This window comes from Epinephelus lanceolatus, chromosome 9, assembly GCF_041903045.1.
Source record: "Epinephelus lanceolatus isolate andai-2023 chromosome 9, ASM4190304v1, whole genome shotgun sequence".
Classification (NCBI taxonomy): Eukaryota; Metazoa; Chordata; class Actinopteri; order Perciformes; family Serranidae; genus Epinephelus; species Epinephelus lanceolatus.
Window position 1 is genome coordinate 46,408,613 of NC_135742.1, and position 22,308 is coordinate 46,430,920.

The 22,308-nt window shown below is 40.1% G+C and overlaps 1 protein-coding gene across 1 annotated transcript; it reads left to right on the forward strand.

The window, feature by feature from the left end:
• Nucleotides 1–11,749: 11,749 nt before the first annotated feature.
• On the forward strand, nt 11,750–19,975 carry LOC144464371 (uncharacterized). The gene is made up of 14 exons (XM_078171100.1): nt 11,750–11,783; nt 14,570–14,644; nt 14,726–15,103; nt 15,225–15,326; nt 15,422–15,654; nt 15,743–15,921; nt 16,017–16,104; nt 16,388–16,735; nt 16,861–16,978; nt 17,247–17,338; nt 17,438–17,555; nt 18,186–18,383; nt 18,798–18,974; nt 19,758–19,975. Exons 1-14 carry the CDS (start codon nt 11,750–11,752, stop codon nt 19,973–19,975), a joined length of 2,358 nt encoding a protein of 785 aa, XP_078027226.1.
• The last annotated feature ends 2,333 nt before the right edge of the window (nt 19,976–22,308 follow it).

Consider the following 22,308-nt stretch of genomic DNA (forward strand, 5'->3'; position numbering starts at 1 on the left):
ATCGGTTGCCTGTCGGTGTCGGAGTTCAAGGACCTTGATCACAGCTTGATAGCCATAAGGGGCTGGTTGATAGTCGGTTGACATATCAGAATAAATGTCGTACAGGACATCCATGGTGTTGGTGCCTATGAGCACAAGAGACTGTGAGTTGGCCCGGACATCAGGCACGACCAAAGCAAGGGTATGTACCTCAATCGGTACTCCAAGAAAAGCCGGTGGAAAGACAACGGTCATTTCAATGTAACCTAGGTAGGGCACAGATTGTCCATTTGCTCCTTCTACCTCTAAGAGATCATGCAAGGGTTTGATCTCTTGTTCGGCTAAGTGCTGTTCATAAAACGAATGGGGAACGGTGGTGACCTGTGAACCCGTATCAAGTAGACAGTTAACAGTGATGACATGTTTAGCCGCATGTCATCATTTAACCGCTGGCTGTCCAGGTGGTGTCCAGCAAACGATGTGGGTTTTGTTAATAATTGGCAAACTTTCTGGGGAAAACCTGGTCTTATTAGGAGAGAAGGCATTCACCCCACTTTGGATGGAGCTGCTCTCATTTCTAGGAACCTGGCAAATTTTATTAGTAATTTAAATCCCTGACAACCCAGAGTTGAGACCAGGACAGAGAGTTGCAGTCCTAAACGCCTCTCTGAGCTTCTAGTTCAGTTACCCAGCCATAGTTTTCATAGTTTTATACAAACGGTGTCTGTCCCCCGACCACCTAAATTATTTAAATCTAAAATTAAACAAAGAGGAGTTGTGCATAACAACCTCATAAAAATTAAAACCTCTTCTGTGACAGAAAGACAAAACAGGAGAATTAAATGCGGACTGTTAAATATCAGGTCTCTATCGTCTAAAGCAGTGTTAGTAAACGAATTAATATCAGATAATCATATTGATTTACTCAGTCTCACTGAAACCTGGCTGTGTCAAGATGAATATGTTAGTCTAAATGAGTCCACTCCTCCCAGTCATAATAATACCCACATTCCTCGAGGCAGCGGCCGAGGAGGGGGAGTTGCAGCCATTTTTAACTCTAGTCTGTTAATCAGCCCTAAACCTAAACTAGATTATAATTCATTTGAAAGCCTCGTTCTTAGTCTTTTACATCCGACCTGGAAAACCTCGCAGCCACTTTTATTTGTTATAGTGTACCGTGCTCCTGGCCCGTATTCTGAATTTGTATCTGAATTCTCAGAGTTTTTATCCAGTTTAGTTCTTAAATCAGATAAAGTTATTATTGTAGGCGATTTTAACATTCATGTCGACGTTGATAATGACTCCCTGGCTACCGCGTTTATCTCATTAATAGACTCCATTGGCTTCAGTCAGGGTGTACATGAACCCACTCACTGTTTTAACCATACCCTCGATCTAGTTCTGACGTATGGAATTGAAATTGATAACCTAAAAGTCTTTCCACAGAATCCCTTGCTATCAGATCATTATCTGATTACTTTTGATTTCTTTTTACTCGATTACACGCCACTTAGCAACAGTTACTATACTAGATGTTTATCAGATAGTGCTGTCACAAAATTTAAGGAAAAGATTACTTCGTCGTTAAATTCAATACCAATACCTTCAGTAACAGAGGTTTCCCGTGCCGACTTTAACCTCTCCCAAATTGATCATTTTGTTGATAGCGCCGTAGGCTCGCTGCGAACAACGCTCGACTCTGTAGCTCCTCTTAAAAAGAAGTTAACAAAGCAAAGAAAGTTTGCTCCTTGGTATAACTCTCAAACCCGTAGGTTAAAACAAATATCGCGAAAATTTGAAAGGAATTGGCGATTAACCAAACTGGAAGAATCTCGTTTAATCTGGACAGACAGTCTCAAAACTTATAAGAGGGGCCTCCGCAATGCCAGAGCAAACTATTACTCAGCATTAATAGAAGAAAACAAGAACAACCCCAGGTTTCTTTTCAGCACTGTAGCCAGGCTGACTGAGAGTCAAAGCTCTATTGAGCCTTGTATTCCTTTAGCCCTTAGCAGTAATGATTTTATGAGCTTTTTTAATGACAAAATTCTAACTATTAGAGGCAAAATTCATGACCTCCTGCCCTCGGATGGTAGGCCTACCTATCTAACCTCAAACACAGCTGTAGAATCTAATATATATTTAGATTGCTTCTCCCCAATTTCTCTTCAAGAATTGACCGCAGTGATTTCTTCATCTAAATCATCAACGTGTCTCTTAGACCCCATCCCAACTAGGCTACTTAAGGAGGTCTTTCCTTTAGTTAACACTCATATATTAGATATGATCAATATATCCCTATTAACAGGCTATGTACCACAGTCTTTTAAGGTAGCTGTAATTAAACCTCTCCTAAAAAAGCCCACCCTGGATCCAGAGGTGTTAGCCAACTATAGACCAATATCTAATCTTCCCTTTATGTCAAAGATCCTTGAGAAAGTAGTCGCAGACCAGCTGTGTGATTTTCTCCAGGATAATAATTTATTTGAGGAATTTCAGTCAGGATTTAGAGTGCATCATAGCACTGAGACAGCTCTAGTTAAAATTACAAATGACCTTCTGATTGCTTCAGACAAAGGACTCGTCTCTGTTCTTGTTTTATTAGATCTTAGTGCGGCGTTTGACACAATTGACCATCAAATTCTACTGCAGAGACTGGATCACTTAATTGGCCTAAAAGGTTCAGCACTAAGCTGGTTTAAATCTTATTTATCTGATCGTTTTCAATTTGTTGACGTTCGTAATGAATCATCCTTACGTACCAAAGTTTGTTTTGGAGTTCCGCAAGGTTCTGTGCTCGGACCAATCCTATTTACTCTATATATGCTTCCTTTAGGTAACATCATTAGAAATCACTCTATAAACTTCCATTGTTATGCGGATGATACACAGTTGTATTTATCGATGAAGCCAGAAGAAAGTAATCAATTAACTAAACTCCATAACTGCCTTAAAGACATAAAAAATTGGATGAGCACCAATTTCCTGATGTTAAATTCAGACAAAACTGAAGTTATTGTTCTTGGCCCCAAACAACTCAGAGACTCTTTATCTGATGACATAGTTTCTCTAGATGGCATTGCTCTGGCCTCTAGCACTACCGTAAGAAACCTCGGAGTAATATTTGATCAAGATTTGTCTTTTAATTCTCATTTAAAGCAAACCTCACGGACTGCATTTTTTCATCTGCGTAATATTGCGAAAATTAGGCCTATCCTGACCCGAAAAGATGCAGAAAAATTGGTCCACGCTTTTGTTACCTCAAGGCTGGATTACTGTAACTCTCTATTATCAGGTAGCTCTAGTAAGTCCTTAAAAACTCTCCAGCTAATTCAGAATGCAGCAGCACGTGTACTAACAGGAACTAAGAAACGAGATCATATTTCTCCTGTTTTAGCTTCTCTGCACTGGCTCCCTGTAAAATCCAGAATTGAATTTAAAATCCTACTGTTAACTTATAAAGCTCTAAATGGTCAAGCTCCGTCATATCTTAGAGAGCTCATAGTGCCATATTATCCCACCAGAACACTGCGCTCTGAGAACGCAGGGTTACTCGTGGTCCCTAAAGTCTCCAAAAGCAGATCAGGAGCCAGAGCCTTCAGCTATCAGGCTCCTCTCCTGTGGAATCATCTTCCTGTTACGGTCCGGGAGGCAGACACCGTCTCCACATTTAAGACTAGACTTAAGACTTTCCTCTTTGATAAAGCTTATAGTTAGGGCTGGCTCAGGCTTGCCCTGTACCAGCCCCTAGTTAGGCTGACTTAGGCCTAGTCTGCCGGAGGACCCCCTATAATACACCGGGCTCCCTCTCTCTCCCTCTCTCTCTCTCTCTCTCTCTCTCTCTCACTCTCATCCTATTACTGCATCTTGCTAACTCGGCCATTCTGGATGTCACTAACTCGGCTTCTTCTCCGGAGCCTTTGTGCTCCACTGTCTCTCAGAATAACTCATACCGCAGCGGTGCCTGGACAGTGTGACGTGTGTGGTTGTGCTGCTGCCGTGGTCCTGCCAGATGCCTCCTGCTGCTGCTGCCATCATTAGTCATTAGTCATACTTCTACTGTTATTATACACATATGACTATTGTCACACAAGTATACTGTCTGATACTAATACATACTTTCAACATATTGTACCACAGTAGCCAGAACTATAACTATAATATTATTACTTTCATTAATGTTGTTGTAAGCTACTGTCATTACCTGCATCTCTCTCTCTCTCTCTCTCTCTCTCTCTCTCTGTCTCATTGTGTCATATGGATTACTGTTAATTTATTATGCTGATCTGTTCTGTACGACATCTATTGCACGTCTGTCCGTCCTGGAAGAGGGATCCCTCCTCAGTTGCTCTTCCTGAGGTTTCTACCGTTTTTTTTTTCCCCGTTAAAGGGGTTTTTTTGGGGGAGTTTTTCCTTATCCGCTGTGAGGGTCTTAAGGACAGAGGGATGTCGTATGCTGTAAAGCCCTGTGAGGCAAATTGTGATTTGTGATATTGGGCTTTATAAATAAAATTGAATTGAATTGAACTTGCTCACCCTTGATAGTCACTTGAGCTGTACTTCTGGTACCAACCAACCTAGAAGGAAGCTTAAAAGGTTGGCTTCTTTTCAAGTGCCCTGAAGTGGCACACATCTGAATTTGGCGTTTCTTTGAGGGACGTGGTTGCCTCTCTTCAGCCCCGGTCTGCCCCACGACAGGGACTGAGTCTAGTTTAAAGGTAAGTTAGGGTGGTTCTGTTGTTCCCAAACATGCTGTCTTTCCTCTAACTGTCTTCTCTTTTCAGTCACTAAAGTCGGGTTTGAGTCATTGCCACAAATCGTTGCTATGTGCCCGTCCTCCCCGCAATTAAAGCAATACCAAGGTCTGGGTTTGTTCGTGTAGTTTTTTCTTGGTTGCTTTGACATGTCTGGTTTTGCACTATGAGATGCTAACACTTTATCCTTCGCTTTCCCTGTAGCACCCCTGTCACCAAACCCCTTAGATTTCTTCTGAGCTATTAAGGTGGTTAGCTGACTCTGGAGGCTAGCTACCTGCTTCCTAAGATCATCAACAGCACTGGGATTGGTCCCTGGGTTCTCTGTCGGCTCAAAAATGCAGCTACTCTGTGCCTGGAGCTGAACTCTCTGCTTTGTGGATCCTACATGTCTTCTCATGCGACTAGCTTTGGCTGCCTGCCTGTCCTCCTCAGTACGTAGCATTAACAGAAGCTCTGAGAACGAAGGTGGAAAGCTTTTCTTCTGCTCAAGTTGTAGACTAGAGAGCAGAGCAGCATTCCAGCACCCTCTACAAAACTGCTTAAGAAGGTGTTTACCTACTTCCCCTGGTGCAACCCCCCCCTCTTAACGGCCTGGTTAAGTGCGAGCTGCAACCGCTGAAGGTAAGTAGATGGTTTCTCACCTGGATCCTGGAGAGTATTCATGAATTGAGCAAACAGCTCTTCTCCATCCTCAACTGCACCAAAAGCCGAATCTAGCAGTTGCAGGTAGGAGGAAGGCAGTGAATTGGAGCACAGGCCTTTAACCACATCTGCTGCAGGTGAAAGCAAGCTCTCCAGGATCCTTCGGGACACTTGAAGAGGAGACATGCTGGGATCATTCAAGAGAAGTTCAATGTGTGAACGCCAAGTGTCATAATCTGCTTCGCTATTAGGCCTGGGAGTTTTCCCAGAGAAGGAGCGAAGTCGGACAGGGGATAACAAGAAAGAACCTGTGTCCTCCCTCCTCACAATATGTTCAACCACAACCTTCTGAACCTCTGGTGGATTCACATCACTCACAGAAAGGGGTGGAACTCGTCTTTCATCGGTGACTGTTGCTGGTGTAGCAATGTTTACGTCATTGTCATTCTGAGGGGGACCTGGAAAAGGACTGGTGGGCTGTGGTGACTCCACAGGGGTCTCACTGAGTGCTGAAGGTGACGGCTCATCTGCAGATTGCATGCTTTCAACATCACTACTGATCTGCATCATCATTTCTCTTAAGACTAACTCGTAGTCTTTGCTGCTTAGCTTTGCTAGCTCTTTTAGCTCTGTTACATAGGTTTTAGTAACACTGCTACCTAGCTTGGAAGTGTAAACACTACTTAAGTTCTCAACATTATACACAACATTGAGATCGCCTTTTAGTGTGTGCCTATATGGTAACAGTGGCGCCAAACCTCCTACAGCTGAGCCACTGGAGTACTCGACGATCAGGTTTTTGTGAAACTCAGAAGACTCATCATCAACCAAAACAGTACGCTGAATGGCACCATACTTCTTAAGGAAGTCAAGCACCTCTTCATCTTGGTCTAATCCAGTTATTCCATCAACAATGACTGCATTGGGTATTTTAATACTGGACCTCTGGATAAAATCCATGTTGCAATGAAGTAATACTGATGCTCACCTATACTGGGCTCCTGGCTGGCTCGCCACTTTATTGTAACCCCTCTTTGTTTACTACGATTACAATAATAACGGATTTCAACTCAAAGCTTGGACCAGTTACCAGGATTCTAGGAGGTCGCTCATGGAGCCCAGGATGGAACATCAATATTGACCACACCCACACTAGACTTAGTTTGCAAAGAATATCATTGATAACAAAACATGACAACAAGCCATCAATACCATTCAATGAACAAGAAAAATAATAAAGCACGCACGAAAATAATTAAAAAAAAAGAAATAAAAAATGTCCTCAGTTGTGGTTGGTATATTTAGTCTGTTGTTGTTGTTGTGTTTAGTCTGTTGTGTTGTTCTGTTATTATGAGCTCAGTTTCTATTTCGTTGGGGCCCTTTAATCTGTGTGAATTCCAACGTCCTACCACACCGCAGGTAAGGAAGGTAAGTTGTTCCTTGTTAATCAGCTCTGGCCGCCAACCGGTTCACTGGATCCTTTCCTCCAGCAGGTGTCCAGGAAGTCGCCTTGTGGCTATCTGCTGCTGGTCTCTCTTTTCTGGTGTCGAAACTGGTGTTGATGTCCTCTCCCAACATCAAATCACCATCGAATCATATCCAACTAAAAAAACCTGACCTGTGGGACAGGCCACAATCACTTGTATCAATAAAATTAAGTTATACAGGCCATAAACTCTCAGTTAAAATAGATATAACATAAATATGACCTATATAAACTCAAATGATCACACACAAAAAATATTTGTTCTCATCTCTCTTAATAGGTCTCACTTTACCAGTGCAACATAACTAAAAATTCTCCAAATGACTTAAATTAGGCCTTTTGCCATCAAATATTAGGAAAAAAATGAAATAAACATTCATGGTGAGTTTCTCCTTTTCCTCTCACACACACGTGCACACACACGCACACGCACACGCCCGCACACACACACACACACACACACACACACACACACACACACACACACACAAAAATAAGCATTCAGGATAAGTTTCTCCTTTTCTCCTCACGCACACATACAGCTTAGCATTTTTCTGCATTATCCCACAATGCTAACCATTAGCTCAAGTCAATACAGATACCAGTAATAGACAGTTACCTTAGTGGCTAACACACATGTGGTGCTATACTAGCGGCTAGTGGCTAACTTTAGCTCGCGGCTAACATTAACTCGCGGCTAACGCCACATTTATTCGACGCCATACATCTCAAAACACACAATTAACTCACCGCTGAGCAGAAAATGGCAACCAAAAACTCTGTAGGATCGGCGAACGGTGAATTTCAACCGTCTTAAATTCCCTTTTGAACAACTGGCTAACTCTTTTTGAACTTAGGGCTAACTTTTGTGCAGAGCAATCCCTCATGCACGCAGTCAGACGGTGTGGTCTCTCCTCTCTCTCTAACTATCCACTGGAGGGCTGTGCACAGCTGCAACCTGATTGGCCCCCTGTGGCGTCATAACACAGTACTATTGGCTGATCCCCTGTCTGTTCAGGGAGGCGCAGTTAACCCCATAAATGCCAGCTATAAATCACACACATACATATAGACTGAATAGCAGACTCCTGCTTCTCTTTTATTTCTCTCCACAGCTTATGAAGCCTGGGCTACACAGGGTTACTCGTGGTCCCTAAAGTCTCCAAAAGTAGATCAGGAGCTAGAGCCTTCAGCTATCAGGCTCCTCTCCTGTGGAATCATCTTCCTGTTACGGTCCGGGAGGCAGACACCGTCTCCACATTTAAGACTAGACTTAAGACTTTCCTCTTTGATAAAGCTTATAGTTAGGGCTGGCTCAGGCTTGTCTTCTACCAGCCCCTAGTTAGGCTGACTTAGGCCTAGTCTGCCGGAGGACCCCCCCTATAATACACCGGGCACTTTCTCTCCTTCTCTCTCTCTCTCTCTCTCTCTCTCTCTCTCTCGTATCCTATTACTGCATCTTGCTAACTCAGCCATTCTGGATGTCACTAACTCGGCTTCTTCTCCGGAGCCTTTGTGCTCCACTGTCTCTCAGATTAACTCATATCGCAGCGGTGCCTGGATAGCGTGACATGTGTGTGGTTGTGCTGCTGCTGTGGTCCTGCCAGATGCCTCCTGCTGCTGCTGCCATCATTAGTCATTTGTCATACTTCTACTGTTATTATACACATATGATTATTGTCACATATGTATACTGCCAGATATTAATATATACTTTCAACATAATGTACCACAGTAGCCAGAACTATAACTATAATATTATTACTTTCATTAATGTTGTTATAGGCTACTGTCATTACCGTCTGTCCTGCATCTCTCTCTCTCTCTCTCTCTCTCTCTCTTTGTGTCTCATTGTGTCATACAGATTACTGTTAATTTATTATGCTGATCTGTTCTGTACTACATCTATTGCACATCTGTCCGTCCTGGAAGAGGGATCCCTCCTCAGTTGCTCTTCCTGAGGTTTCTACCGTTTTTTTCCCCCGTTAAAGGGGTTTTTGTGGGGAGTTTTTCCTTATCCGCTGTGAGGGTGCAAAGGACAGAGGGATGTTGTATGCTGTAAAGCCCTGTGAGGCAAATTGTGATTTGTGATATTGGGCTTTATAAATAAAATTGATTGACTGATTGATTGATTGATTAGTACTGTAAAATTTCCATGTAGGGAGCAGATGGAGCCAGTGATATTTATACCTAAGTATTTAAACCTTGAGCCAGAAAGTTTAAAGGGGATACTAGATTGGGGTACTTCCTGGGCCAACTGGTTGATAGAAAAGTTTTCGCTTTTCTGTATATTTAATTTGCACCCAGAGAAAGTTCCGAAGGACTCGAGAGTGGTTAAAATATGCCGAATGGAGCTTATTGGATCATAAACATAAAGAAGCAGGTCGTCAGCATATAAGGATACCTTGTGCTCAACTCCACCTGTTTAAATACCTGAGAACTGCTTATTAGCTTTAAGAGCAATTGACAGAGGTTCGATAACCACAGCAAAAAGGAGGGGGGAAAGTGATGGAGCTAGAACAGTCTCAAAATGAATAAATGCACACAGAAATAATAAAAATAAATGCAAAAAAGGATTCACAAATGTCTTTGGGGATTTATATATATATATATATATATATATATATATATATATATATATATATATATATATATATATATATATACATATATATATATATATGACTCAAAACAAACACATTTTCAATGCACACAAAAATATGTTTCATTCCATGTATAAGTAAAAGAAAATCCACACATAAAAAATAAGATTTAAAAACATATATGTGATGCAAACACAAATATTTCTTTTTTTAAATACGTTAGAGCAAAGGAAACACTTCGCACATCTATTAAAAAAAGACAGGTGCGTTGGAGAGAGAAGACCAAAAAGTTGCAAAAGGACTCCCGCACGCTGTCTAACTTGTAATATATCATTTATTTGCAACGTTTCGGTCTAACATCACAAATAAATTATATATTGCAAGTTAGACAGTTTGTGGTAGTCCTTTTATAGGACTCCTGCACACTTATTTGGCATCCGTAGTGGCAAATAATATAACGGCAATTTCTAAAGAGCTGAGATGGAAAAAAAAAAAAAAAAATCAGCAGCAGCGGTCATATTTCAGCAGCGGCGTTCATATTTTGGTGCGCCGCTGCTAGTTGCATATAGGGAAACACTGCTTACACTTAAATTGCCAAGGTTCTCGTTACCAGACACCATGTCGCTGCAGTCCAGTCTTCTTTTTCTTTGAATACTGGCAGGCTACAAACCTCCTCCAGCCTCTGGCCACCTGTGCGCACTTTAATGACGTCATATAACACCCCTCGTGGGGAGGCCCTCATGTGATTGGCTGTAAAGGAGTGAGACATCTGATTGGCTGCAGACAATCCCCTCTTAGAAAAAATGCATTTGTGAATCGAGTCACATCAGGGGAGTCTCAAAACTCACACACACAAATGCAGGGAAGTTTACAAATTAAAAGCACTTTGTAAATGCAGGTTCAACAGTTCATATATCAATGCAACAATCTCCAAATATGTATTTGATGAAAATTGCAAATACTTTTACATGCGTACATTTGTGAATTTCAATTGCACATATTTAAAACAAGAAATATTTGTGTGTGCATCACAAATATGTTTATGAATCTTATTTTTTATATGTGGATTTTCTTTTACTTATATATGAAATGAAACATATTTTTGTGCGCACTGAAAATGTGTTTGTGTTTTGAGTCATATATATATTTATAAATCCCCAAAAACATTTGTGAATCCTAACCCTTTATTAATTTCTGTGTGCATTTATTCATTTTGAGACTCCATAGAAAGTGAGTAATCCTGGCGTGTTTCCTGTGAGAGGGGAAAAAACTGTGAACGCTGATTGTTAGTACATACACAGGACTGTGGGGAAGCATACAGTAAGCGTATCCAGGATGTGAATTTCTCTCCAAACCCAAATTGCTTTAATGCGAAGAGTAGATGGCGTCACTCAACTCGATTGAGAGCTTTTTCTGTGTCAAGTGATAGAACCATCTCAGGATTGGAAAGAAGAGTTGGTAAGTGGATTATGTTGAGAAGTTGCCGTACGTTAGTAAAGGAATGATAGTTTTTAATAAATCCTGTTTGGTTGATGGAAATAATAGAAAGCAAAACAGTCTCAATTCTACTTGCAAAGACTTTCGCAAGTATTTTTTCATCTACATTAAGAAGTTAATAGGTCGATAAGAAGAATACAAGTTAGGGTTCTTATCCTTTTTCAGGATTAGTGAAATAGAGGCTTGGGTATGCATTGGAGGCCATGGGCCTTGATGGAGAGAGTCCTCAAACATTTCTAAGAGCAATGATGCCAACTGATTGGAAAACTTTTTTAAAAATTCCACCGGGTAGCCACCTGGTTCCAGGGGACTTCCCGCTTTGCATTAGCTTGATGGCATCACTTATGCACATTAAGCCCGTTGAAAAGAAAATCATATCACCATCATCTTCAGGTGAGTCAGATTTGTACAAATCAGAGAAATGGTCATTTATTTCAGAGAGGTTAGTGGTTAGTAAGCCTGGTTTTTTGGTTATTTGATAAATTTGTTGTGAGGCCATTCAGCCCTTCAACTGCTGTGCTAGAATATGTCCTGTTTCTTCCCCATGCTCATACATGGGGCTTTGAGCTTTGAGCAGCATCGTCTCTGCATCTCTGGTGGACCAACCCAGTATCACGGTGAAGCGTGTAATACACCCACCGGTCCATAGGGGATTACGTGTCAGGGTCACGGTTTACCTCGCCTAGGCGTGTAAAAGACACGTCTCCTTAAAGTTGCAGTACCAGCAGGGGGCGATCATTTTTTCCGATGCCTACGGACCCACTTTTTTCACGGACCCACGAAAAATGTACAGATCATTCCCAGCCCCCTCTGCGCCAGGTAAGATGATGATACATGCTTGATTTCTTTATTTTTTTATTCGTTTATGGCTTTTGTCTAAGATGTTTGAGGTTGACTGTGAGTTTTATCATGTTAATTACATTTCATTAGGCAGTAGAGCCGAAGGTCGTTAGGAGAAGTAGCCTAATGTTACCGTGTCTGGAGAGGTAATCCTGTCCAGCTAGCTCTTTTAGCATTTATGCAAGCTTTACAGCTACCATCAGCTGAAAAAGTTGTCTCTTTTATAGCTTTATGTTAATGTTTGTTAAAGTAGAGGAAGTAAAAGCAACGCCTGGGTTACTGTTAAGTCTGAACATATTACAGGACGCTGCGTGGACGTGACGCAATCCAACCCACCAGAGTCCTGTCATCTTTTTTATCAATTTAGGTCCATTTAAAAAGTCCTAATGTTGTTTTAAACTTCATGTAACGTTATATGTGCGTGTGTGGACTGTGGAACTCGTTTTGACGTTACTGTTAAGTTGCTGATAAATGAATTAATGGTATAGCAGGTTAATAAACAGTCGCTCTGCAGGCATCATCTGTCACTATAGCAACATGGAGTAGAGAAATGTCATTGCCTTGTTGATGATGAAATGTGACGCGAAGATGAGCTTGTCTGTGTGTACTGTCTACTCTATTCTGTGGTGCAGGCTCTCCACTCCTATTTTACACATTTCCTGCAACAAGTTAATAACAGTCACAAGCTTTCTGTAGAAAGAGGATTGTCCTGCTGTTTAGATGGTGAATTGAATTAATTTCAATGAATTCAGCTCAGTGTAGTAGATCTATATTGTCCTCAAATAGCTCCTGTCCTTTATTTTGCTAAAATCCATGCAGTGAACATGTTGAATATGATTACATACAGACTCTGAAGCAATTTTTTACATTGTGCAGTATCACAGCCATCTTATTTATTTTGTTATAGTTCTGCATTTATAATATGAGAAATCCTATAAGTCTTGCTATAAGAGAAGTAACCATTTTCTTTTTTCTTCTGTCTAACAGCTCTTTTTGTTATCCCTATATCCTCCACCTGTACCTTCTTATTAAAACAAACCAACGGCTCTTTTAAGAGCCACTCCTATACTGTTCTCGCTCTCTCTCTCACACACGCACACACACACACACACACACACACACACACACACGAACACCATCTCTCTCTCTGCCTCTCTCTCTCTCTCTCTCTCTCTCTCTCTGTCTATCCATCTATTTTTCTGTCTGTCTGTCTGTCTGTCTGTCCGTCTGTCCGTCTGACCATCCCTCTGCCTGCCAATATGTTTGTCTGTCTGAAATGGCTGATCAGCAAGACAAAGGCAAAGCAGAGGATGCTATTTTCCTTGCAGACATGCTTCTGGCTCAAGAAGAAGTGAGTATCTTCAGTAATCTTGCAGTATTGGTGATGATACTAACGTGTGTGAATTGGAGAGTGAAATTTGTACGAAACTTCTCAAGAGTTGAATGTATTTAAGTTGTATCATACAATGTTCACTCTCTGTCATGCAAGGCAAAGAAAGCCAAGGACAAAGCAGCATCCACTATACCTGCTAAGGGCACTAAATTTCAAGTCCGATGGGTGGAGAGAGATGCAGAAGGACGTCCATTACTGAAAAGAACTAGGAGTGGAGAGACAAGGAAACATGCTTCAGCTACAGGTGGTTCATGTCTAGCAAAATTACTTGTTATTACCCCCCTCAAATGGGTAATATCGAGTAACTGTCTCCCAGGTATTCAAAATTCAGCTAACATACTGTAGCCCTATGTCATTTAATTGTGTTTGAAACATAGACCACCAAACTGGGTGGGGCCTCCAGTGCACATGCATTTCCTTTATGTTTGTCCTTTATATATATTTATATATATTTCCTTTATATATTGTCTTTTAAATTGCGCCATTAGAAAGGTCACAGGTTGGATCTGTTCCATATGTTGTCAACTTCATCTGTTTTACAATGTATATTTGGTATAGGTCTGGAAACAAGATAAATGAAGTCAAAATGAAGCAGGTAGTGAGTTTGAAGCAGAGATTTAGTTCCTGGATGTGTGGTCCCATTCCTCTCTTAAGGAGATGGAACCATAAGATCCAAATCACTGTGGTGGTCCATTAAACCTTCAGTAGAAACCTTTCATTTGTCTATGTTTTGTCTTACTATTATGTTTTTTGATCTTGAAGTGCTGAGAAAAAACACATTAAAAAATTGTTCGTGAGTCATGGACCTAATCATCAGTCAGACCTGGAAATTACCCATGCCTTCATTTTCAGTGACTAATGTGAAGCTTGGTTGACCTGATACACAACTCTAAAGGTTAGGTGTGCCCTAATCGGAAGACGCTAGTTTTGAATTTTCTACAATAGAGCAAAATGAAGGGAATTTACCAGGAAAATTTGTGATTATCATGACAGTATTTAATGATTAGTTGGAAAGAATTTCTGCATCACAATTTTCATTTTTATTAAAAAAAAAAAAGAATTAAAACCATGATGACGCGACATTATTGAGGTCTGTACCATACAAACGTGTTTTCTTTCCTCTGGAGAACAAGATTTGCTTGTCAGGCCATCTCTGCAGTACTAAAGTACTTCATTATAATGATGTTTTCTCATACTTTTTTCCAAATATTGACACCTCTGTGATTTAGATATTGCACTTGGCCGTATGTGCTGTCGATATTTCAATTAAATGTGCAGCCCAATTACAGTGTTAAGTTAACATACAAACATTGAATTTTATGCCTGTAACAGATGTATTTTTTATCTCTTTCTTGTCTATGTATCTTTTCAGTTTCTGTGGCTCCCAGTGATGAGTCTGAGGAGGTTCCTACAGTGAGCCAAGACAACAGCTCTCAACACATATTTGGTAAGATTACACCTTACTGTAATTAATTTAGTTAGCACAAAGCATGACATGAATGTTCATTTTATTTTATCTGTCTTTCAGACACTGAGATGCAGATGTTGAAGGACATTCTGACCTCATCAGAACAGCCATCGGAACAGCCTTCAGCATCTTCATCGTGGAGCTTGCGCCAAACTGCAGCCCAGGATGAGTGGCGGAAAGCAAGGGCCCATCACATTGACTGTTTGCTGTTCTGCAACGAAGTTCCTGAGAAGAAGTGCAGCCATTGCACATCCCCTGCCATCATTCGCTGCAGAGACTGCATGCCAGATGAGTGGCTGTGTATGGAGTGTGACATACAAATACACACAAAGCTCACACTTCATAACAGGGACTCATGCATAGAGGGGATTTACAAGCCCATCAAGCCAACAGTGTGCTGTGCCAAAAAGGATGGCGTGTATTCACTTGTCAGTCAAGGTAATTTGTTAATCTTTTTTGGTAAAGTTGTTTTTTTGAGTCATGTTATTTTTCTTAAATTCTAATCTTAATTGAATGCATTTTTAAGGCTTCTCCCTAATTATTAATCTTCTCATTTCAGAACGTCTATTGCCAACAGTGAGACCCTCCCAGATATGCAAATGTGGCCCTGTAAACATCAAAGAGTCAGCTGGCAGAGCGGTCATTTTGGTTTGCATTAATGGTATGACCTGTAGCTTTATATTTTAATTTTATTTTTTTGCCCTAGTGTGTGTCTCAAAGTAACCAGCAATTTAATGTACTACTTTTTGTTTTTAGGCCGGTATGATTTGCACATGCCAAATCTGCTGTGCAGATTGTGTCTGGCACTGTGGACACCTGACCGGGGAGACCTTATAAAGAGTGGATATTGGGCGGCAACTGTGCATGCCGACACTTTGTTTTCAATGGATGTCTTCAGCACATTCGAAGAGATGAAAACGGTTGCCCCAAGTTTGTCAAGACAAGCATTTTTGCGGATGTTGGAGTGCAGGACTGTTCACTTTGGAAGGGTAAATTCAGTCTGGATGAAAGTTGCCTGAAGTAGAGATAAGATAATATTAGTGTAGCTATTTCATTTTACTTTTTACTAATCAACAGGATGGGAAAATACATGGAGATGTCTTCCAACGAAGCTTCATTGAATATACATTCTGCCAGTACCAATGTGACAGAATGGCCAACGTGGAACAGTTCACCTGCCCAGCATGTACACCAAACATGCTTGCTCTCTGTGCAGATGGCAACAGAAAACAATACCGATTTCGGCAGTCAAAAGGGTTAGTTGATTTACTTTGTAGTACACTTTGTAAAATAAACTGAAAAAATAATGTCTGAGGTTGATGAACATCATCTTTTTTCTTATCCCATTAAGGTCAGAGGAGCCATATTTTGATGGCACCTTTATCTCCAGAGACGCAGATGTCCACCATTTTGTGTGGACATCTGCGTGTGTTAGTAATGTTTGCAACTTTGCTTTAAATATGTTATGTGGCCAAAAATGACAATTGAGACAATTAAAAAGTATGATTTGTCCATTATTTAATATTTTTTGTATCTGTCAAGACCATTTGGTGTCAGCTTATATAACACAAACTAGTATTATGTACTAGTATGAAAGTAAACTTTTAGTGTCTCAAATCACAAAGATGCCAGTTGATGTCACTCCATGTTCCTGATGGATAAAATAACTAATTTTGAGAAAATCACAGCTTTCAGTTTTAACCAGAATATTTTTTCATGCAGACTGCAGGGAGAGGAACCTGCGGAGCAAGTCAGTGGTCTGCTGCTCGGGAGACTGCAAGAAGAGCGAGCAAACTTGATGAAGAGGGGCTTGAGGTGGTTGTTTGCAGGCATGGAGTGTTGCTCAAGGCTCTCAATATGTACAGGGGAGAAATATTTGCCTATCCCCTGTTCCTGCAAAAGGAGCTTCAGGCAACCACAAAAGGGCAGTTCTACTGCACAGATATTGCCTGCAAATACTGGCCCTACCTGGAGAAGCTGGCAGCATCCATGATGGACCTCAGACCTTTGCTGCAGATGAGGCCATTCCTGTCCGTCATGCATGCCAAGGCCCATTCAACCAAGTGTGAGGTACTACATATTCTTCATCATACCATTTTAAATTGTAATTTGATTGTAATCAATTAATTGATTTGATTGGAATTTCATTACTTACTATAGTGTATAAGAGGATAAGTTTCTCTGTGATTTGTTAGATCATCTGGAGTGGCAGAAACCAGGAGGGTGCAGGCACAACTGCAGGGGAGGAGGTGGAAATGGTAAACAGCTACCTTTCTCGTTGTGCCCTCACCACCAAGTATATGACAAAATCTGGTAAGTGTTTCTTATTTATATCATATCATATCATATCATATCATATCATGAAACCTGTCTTTTATGCTTTCTTTTTTTCATTCTAATACTTTATCCAGTATGAGATAAAAGAAAGTTAGCAAAATTTGTAATATTCTCCTAATATTATAGTACATTAATAAAACTCAGTTTGTCTTTAATTAGAGATTAATTCAATGCAATGCTGAACTGAAATACCATGACAATTAATGGCACTTTCCTGCTTCATATAATATGTGCTGTTAAAAAGCCAGGAATGACAGACTGACGATCCACGCAATTGGGTGGAACAGACGGAAGCAGGATGGCCTTCATCTTGCCTTGTCCAGCAGATATATCAAGGTATTGACCAGATACCCTGAGACAGGATCAGGTTTTTGACCACATTTATAAAGAACTAATGAACTTACTTCCCCCCCCCCCTTTTTTTTTTTACTGTAGACTTTCCAAAAGGCTCAGGCTGAGTCTCAGAGACTAGAGGATTTGAGCAGTGAAGTTGGGTGTCCTGAGAACATGATGCAGCAGTGGGTACATGATGTCAAACAGTGGGCTACCGATGGTACAGTAGTTTAGCTTTGTTGTAGCTTTTTGTGTGCCATATTCTCTCTTTTTTTATTCAGTCTTGATTACCTCCCGTTTTTTTTCTGTTTGTTTGTTTGTTTTAGGAATTATTTCTTGCCAGCTGTGAGAATTAAGACAGGGAATGTCATCCTCTTTTGTTTGCTGCAAATTTGTTGAGCGTTTGGCCTTCAGATAAACTTAAACTTGGAACTCTTGATATTTACTACCGAAAAACATCATTATGTTATTGTTTTTGTTGTTTTTTAAGATTCTGCTGGTTCCCGATGTGATGACCTTCAGCAATCAATCGAACAAATGTTTCTTGGTGTACATCAAAAAAAAGCCAGGCTTTATACTCAGACTGGTATGTTGACGCATCTAATGTTTTTCTTGTTTATACTTCATACTTACAATTTGCAGATTATTGGGATAGTTTTTAGTTATAAAATGTCCCCTAGATTTTACAAATACAGGCTTATTATGCCTTTTCAGTGATTAGATTTACTTTTTGATTTATTAATTGTTAATTCAGTTGTAAGTATTATTCATAACAGTATTACACGCAACTTTCTGATATCTGCATACACAAACTTGTGCATTATGTTTTCTGTGGTTTGTAACTGCATAGACAGCAACAAAATTCGACACTTGCGACGGAGGAAATTGGGAGAAGAGAAGAAAAAACTCCTGGAGATGATCAAGCTCTACAATGAGCAGGTGCCACATGAGGAGTGGATTGATGTGGAGAAGGTGGAGAGCAGACTCTCTGTGGTAGGACCAGACAGTGGCACAGATCTAATATGGCCATGGGAAGTGCACAGCAGTGGTACGGAACAGTTTCTCTCTAAACCAATTGTTTGTGTGCCTGTGTGCATGATTAAACAAACTGATTATGTACTGTATATGCTGCTGTATACAGTATACAGTTTCATTTTACGCTATTTCTTCTGTAATGTTTGCACATATGTGTGTTTGAGTGTCAACTCAAAAACTGGTGTAATTGTACTAGTTGCATTTTTGATGCTGTCTGGGTCTATACTTTTTTAGTATCACAGTTGATAATAGAATGATATAATGACAATGTTTATTTTAATTTTATTGGCATGATTTTCTTGTGAATAGTATTGCCAACGCATAGACTACATACTATATTTTGGCTTCCGCAGGGATGCCTGCTATTAAGAACTTGCAGCTCAAACTCGGAACTTGTGTTGACGGGATGTTTTTTGTGTGACTTCAGATTCCAGCAATATCCTCACAAAGAAGAAGATTTTTGATGCATACATGTCAAAAGTGCGGCTTGAAGAGGAAAAGGTCATTGTGATGAGGGAGATGAGACAGCACTGCACCTACCTCAGAAGTCTGGCTGAGAGTATCAGGACAAAGATATCAGAAATGTCTTCTGTCAGGGCCAGTGGTAAGAAGCTAACCTTTATCTCCTTGCAGCTTGTTTTGGGGATACTAAGTATTTGTAACCAACCACCACTGCAGATCGTGGTTAAGAACACTACAAATGTTTACAAGTTTTTTCTCACGTGTAACTCCTACACAAACAATTGTATTGATTTTGGTGACCCTATGACCTTTCCTCTAACACAGTGGTCTTTAACTCAACCCTGAATACAGGATAGGTTCAGACTTTTTGAGGTCTATTCCCTTTCAATGTCCAGTGTCCAATGTCATGCAGTGGAGGTCACATTTTCACCTCAATCCATCTAGTTCCACTGTACTGGAGGCACAGCTCAACTGCAACCCAGTTCAAGTCCACGGTGCCAACATTTTTAATTTATTTCATTACAAAAACCCACCAGACGTTACAGCCAAAGATAATATGATGCTACGGAAGTTTCTCGTTACAAATTGGAGTGGAAACCTTTATTCACTGTTCCTAAATTCCCTCTTTGTTAGGACAATTTGCTCAGTGGAAATCTCCAGGTTAGCGTCGGTTGGTCTTGCTAGTTGATATCTGACAAGGAGGAAATTAAGCCACAGTAACTCTTCACCACTAAAAGGTGTTGAGAGCTCAAACTCCATTCCAACACACCCAGGCTGTCACTTTGAGACCCTTTGGTGTGGCATTATAAATTGCTTGTGGCAGAATCTAAATGATCTGTCATTCTTCAGTAAAGTGAGTTTATGACTAGCTGAATAGCACAAACTTATTGGAAATATTTGTAATATCTTTCATATTTATTTCCAGGAAGTTCTAGTGAAGACGGGCATCATGGGCTACTGTGTCTTCTTCAGAAAAGGCTTGCAGATGTGGAGGAAAAGTTCCAAGTCGTATGCTCAAGTTACAGCCAGGCTTTGGGACCAAATGTCGGTTCTCTGCTGGAGGATGGACCCGAGGAGATACTGGAGGACCATAAAGAATTTGATTATGAAAGTTCAGATGACAGTGATTTTGAGGCAGTGTAAATCACTGCTTCTCAGTCTTCAGTCCGTCATACTAAACTCCTGTATCAAGCTACATGAATATGTTTCGCCAGTAAGTCTCACATTGTAATGCATTTTTTTTGTCACCTGTGATTTGAAAACATAAGCTTTACACACAGTCAGACAAAGTAAAAGTGTGTGTCCTCCTTTAGTTCAGTTGTAACAAATTCCAGTTTGCCATGGAGCTTATCTCTCTGGGCTTTTGCAGGGGGTCACCCGCCCCGCATCCTCCGTGCTCCTTCATGCCATGAAAAATAAGGATTCAAAACTAGAGTTGATGATTGGTGGATGTGTTCTGTGAGTTTTACTTTGTTTTGTCTAGTTCAAATGAAGCTGGTGATAATGAGTAAAAATACTGCTTTGCAAAGGGAGTCTGGTTAGGTATATTTCTGCCACAATCCTTTCCATTACATTGTTAGACATGTATACAAACAATCTGGGTCTGTCAGTGACAAAGACAAGCACAAGCAAAAACACAAAAAAAAAAAGAGTGTTAAAACTGGTCAACCAACTATTCATTTCACCCACTCTCATCAGTTAACCACCAGCACGTTACTATATGTTTATTATTCCTCATTGAAATGTTTTCCTTGTGCATTTCTTTAAAGTTCTGTCATACTCATCATTCATCATACTCCAGTGTAATGTCATTCATGGTGACAGTGTTACTATTTTTTGGAATGAACCATTTATATACATGTCACTACATGAAATACTTTCCAAAACATGACATATGATCAATATCCATAGTTGAGTGTGAGTGTTTATTGTTGTCATTACTGCTGTTTCTTGTACCAACAAAAGGAACTCATTTGCCACGCCATCAAGTAACTACAAAACTGTTACAGGGCATGTAAACTAGTTGATGCTGAGGTGTTTTGTTTTTCTCTGTTTTCTTCAAAATAAAATAAGTATGTGAAATTGCTGATTGTTGATCATTTTTTATCCTCATAACAGTGTAATTCATTTATGTTCAGAGTATTTAGGTTAAAGACACAGGAAGACACAAGAACACAAATTTATTATTTCATCATTTTTAATTGTTGCCACAAATATATAATGATAAAGAACAGCAACAACTATCAGCATCATTATAACAACAATAATAATAATAACAACAACTATTATTATTATTATTATTATTATTATTACATAAGACAAGATACCTCATTCATGTCTAGAAGGGAACTCCTGATTTGTGAAACTCTCACGAGATTTGCACGCGTTGTTCCTTTATTATGCAACAAGAACTATATCATTATGTTTAATAATGTACCGACGCTGTAATTAAAATCTGAATAGATTAAGGGACAAAAAACGAGTGTGCAGGAATAGAGAAAGATGATAGTTTGTGCTCCAATGATAACTCACAAGGTGTTTCGCGGATCTGTTGAACCATTACTTCCGTGTCTGCGTACAAACTACGTGCCAACGGCAAAACGGTTACCTTAGCAACGAACACAACCCTCCCAAAGAACCCTTTTTGGGTAATAATTACTATCATAATACAGTGTTTATTGGTCTGAAGTCATACAACAAGTATTATGCTTTTGCATTAGCATGTCTGTTTGGAAGTTAGGAGGGACTTTAGTACTTTTTAAAACCCTAATTGCTTACAACCCGAGTTTGTAAACCGGAAGAACTACATATTTAACAGACTTTCCTGTCACTTTGTAATGCGTAGCAATAGGGAATTGTAGTTTTCTTTTGAAAATGACTGTTTCTCATAAGTGGCAGCCTGCAATATAAAATTGACAGTGCACCAGGGGGGTTGGGCAGATGGGGACCACTGCTGTTTGGGCAGATTAAAAAAAATGTAATGATAATTTGGTGAAATTCAGTTTTTACCATATTTTGGGATGCCCTTTATTGGTGATCACACCAAACTGTAGCTCACATGATAGAAGAATTCAAGACCTTTGTATAACAGTTGGTCCTATGATTATAGTCCATTCTGTTGCTGAATTGTAAGACTTACAAAATGCACCAAAGTCAAAGTTCAGAGGTCAATATCTCAAAGCAGGAGCTACATAGAGCCCTCAGACTGTCATGATATTGCTGTCCTGATCACAACCTTTCTGGTGATGTGTTTGGTTTAATCCTATGACAAAGTTTTAATTTTCACTCCTTGGCCCCATCCCTTCTGTCAGGCATGCATTTCAGAGAGACATGGAGGGTGAAATGCAGAAAACTTGATAAACATTTGGTTTTGAGGACATAATGATCAAATTCCTAAATGATAATGTTGTTTTGACCTATCTGAAATCAAAGCAGCCATTGTGTACCATTTTGAGCACGTTTTTTTCCAAATAATT